At 37.4% G+C, this 3,258-nt stretch overlaps 1 protein-coding gene across 1 annotated transcript in view; it reads right to left on the reverse strand.

Moving 5' to 3' along the window:
* Positions 1-1,780: 1,780 nt before the first annotated feature.
* The window catches only part of PPA1 (pyrophosphatase (inorganic) 1), a 32,807-nt gene continuing 31,329 nt past the window's right edge, over positions 1,781-3,258 (reverse strand). The window contains exon 11 of the mRNA XM_015422338.1: positions 1,781-2,119. Within this exon, the coding sequence (XP_015277824.1) occupies positions 2,088-2,119 (32 nt within the window). The 3' untranslated portion in view covers positions 1,781-2,087. The remainder of the gene's footprint in view (positions 2,120-3,258) is intronic.

The following is a 3,258-nucleotide window of genomic DNA, read 5'->3' on the forward strand; positions in this document are numbered from 1 at the left end:
CATTTGCACTAATAAAACCTATATGATGTTACAGCTGTGACAGTTTAAAAAAGAAAAGCAGCACTGTTCTCTCTTGTTAGTGCATATTTATCTTGTCCACAGAGTTCTGGACAGTATACATCATTCTGATTCTCATTTTATCCTCACAACGCTGTGAGGTTGATAAAGGGAGAGAAAGTCACTCAGTGATGGCAAAATGCAGATTTGAACCTGGATCATCCTAATCCCAACATTCGAATTACAATGCCATGCTGCTTTCCTTTGCTTAGTCACTAGTGGTGAACAAACACCTTTAGGTTTCACAACAGTTATGGAAGTACCAATATCGAATGAGTGAGTCATGTGTGATCCATGTCCTTATGGAACTTTGTATCTATTGTATGAAAGTGTGTTTTGTAATAAGGGCACATTTCCCAACACCACTATTGGGCTACATTATGTATCAGACCATATTCCAAAACAGTAGTTTCTAGCATAACATGATGAAAATCAAGGGTCTTCAAAGGTAATGAGAATCTAAAAGCAGGTTGTATACATAAATGCTCTGTTATATGGACTCTGCTTCCTCTATTTCCCCCCCATATTTCTGCCTCGTTAGGGACACCAAGACATCCCTAAATCAATATATCATATAAAATAGGCCTCTTGAGCCTCAGAGTTATGGAAATAGTCAGCATGTATCGTCTATAACAGAGGCATGTACCATAAACTGCATATCAGTATGCTGCAGTCCCAAAATTCTCTAAAAATGCTTTTTAATGTGGAACAATATCTGTCAAGAAAGTGAATTGTACAGCATGAGGAGTTGGTTGAGTTTGAATCCTACCTTTTTAATTGTACCTGAAAATTAAGGATAGTGGAGACAGTGGATGCTGGAACAGGTATAATCATGTCCACTGAATGACACCCTTGTCAAGAAGGAGTCTGCCACTTCCTGCAGACAGTGCCGTGTAATTGGAAGTTTGGCTGTCAAACTGGGCAGAGTTGCCATCCAGGCAAACAGTATCAGGCAGCTAAGACTTTTACTATGCAGATGCAGGGAAGAACAACTGCCTGTTGGGATCCTGCCACTCAACTGCAATTTTCCAGTTTGTTACTGTAAGTTTGGGAGATCGTATCTTCAGTCTTTTTTTTTCACTTTATGGAGACCTCAAACAGGCAGGGCATTTCCACGCAAAGGATTGTGGTGATCAAGCAGATGTTAGAAACCTCAATAATTATCACGGTTAAATATCTGGAAGAAATGGCCAAAGGCTTTCTCTTTAGATGGGGTGTGTGTGTATGTCAGCCACCTCAGAATTCATACAGTTCTTTTTCTTCAGACATACTTAACAGCCATGTGAAGTAAACAGTGAGAAACTGTTCCTATTTTTATATCTTATGTTGAATCAAGAAAATATAGCTAGTTGTTAAAGATTATATGGAAATTGTTTTCCTGAGCTCTGTCAGTCAGCTCTACATGAGCTTGAGCCAATTAACTGGGAGCATCTGAGGTTGCAGTGCAGAAGCAAAGTGTGGCTCTGACCCATCCTTTTGATGGGGACCACTGCAAATCCTATAGCACATTTAGCATGAACACATCTCAGTTCTGCTCTACTGATCATACCACTTTTGCTGACCTTTCCCAGTTTCACAAGTACTTTAATTACAGAGAAAAGAAAGAGTATAAAAGAGGAGGTCCAGATTCATTTTCCTGGGGATCCACGTTCAGAGATGTTGATTTATCACAATGAAGACAGAAAACACCAAATGAGTTTCAAAAGAAATTATTTTACTGGTACCCAATATTTTACTGGTATCTTCACTGATTACTCATATCCAGGAAGCAACAGATATGGGTGTGTTTGTACACAATTAATGCCATGATACTTAACCAAAGACTGTCAAGCTGATAGTTTACAAAACTACTGCTCCGATTCTGTAGGACCTGGATACACTTTGAGCACACAGAGTTAAGTATGCAACATCTGTTGTTTCATACGCTGTGCATATTTAGAACATCAGTTTTAATACCAACACTTCATCTAGTTCTGCACAAGTGGCTTCTTGGTAAAAGGACAGCAGCTACGGCAACATCTGGCTTCACGTCACTTTTTCTCGTAGTAAAACCACTTGTCCACTGGGGTTGGCGGAAGAGGATGAAGAAAGAAAAATAAATTTAGTATCAACTATAGATCTGAAACATTTGTAAGGTATTGCAGGCCACCAGTGTTCCCTCTAAGTTGAGCGAGTGTGAGCCAGCTCACCGTTTTGTTTTTTTGTCAAAAAGATTTTTTATTTTCCAGTATTCATGCATTTTCCATCTTTATCAATCGACTAGATATTCCATTTTCCCTCCTCCCCCCAAAAGGCTTCCCGCAATTCGTCTCCCTCATGCCCCATATAGTCATTAAATTCAAGATAACATCAAGTACTTAATATTGTTCTAAACATAGTAAATTTTGTTTCACGTCCCAGTTCTTTTCTAGATATATTTTAAAGTCCTTCCATTCTTCAAAGAATTCTTGGTCTTCTTCGTTGTTCAATTTTCTAGCTATTTTATCCATCTCAGCCATGAACAGAACTTTTTGTATCCACTCTTCCAGGTCTGGTATTTTTTCTTGTTTCCAATATTGAGCATATATCATTCTTGCTGTTGTTATCAAATACCAGAACAGTGTCCTCTTTGTTATATTTAGTTCTTCCATTTTTAAACCTAAGAGCAGAATTTCAGGTGCCTTCTTAAAAGAACATTTTAGAATCTTTTGCATTTCACTGTGGACTTTTGTCCAAAAGTCCATAGCTTTATCGCATGTCCACCACATGTGATAAAATGAGCCCTCATGTTTTTTACATTTCCAACATTTGCTAGACATATTCTGATTCATATTTGCTATTTTCTTGGGTGTCATGTACCATCTATACATCATTTTGTAACAGTTTTCTTTTATATTGGTACATACCGATAGTTTCATAGAATTTTTCCACAAATATTCCCATGTTTCTATGGTTACTTCCTTATTCATATTAACTGCCCATTTTATCATTTGCTCTTTTACAGATTCATCCTCCGTAAACCATTTCAACAGTATTTTGTACATATTAGAAACCATTTTCCTCCCCCCACTTTCCCAAACAGTTTCTACTTCATTTCTATCTTCTCTAAAACCATAGTTTTTCTTATCCATTTTAAAAACATCATAAATCTGCATATATTTCAACCATCCATAATTATATTGAATTTCATTCTGCCCTTTCATTACCCATTCTGTTCCTTGC

The sequence above is a fragment of the Gekko japonicus genome, unplaced genomic scaffold (assembly GCF_001447785.1).
Source record: "Gekko japonicus isolate JY-2015 unplaced genomic scaffold, Gekko_japonicus_V1.1 scaffold1094, whole genome shotgun sequence".
NCBI classification, from domain to species: domain Eukaryota; kingdom Metazoa; phylum Chordata; class Lepidosauria; order Squamata; family Gekkonidae; genus Gekko; species Gekko japonicus.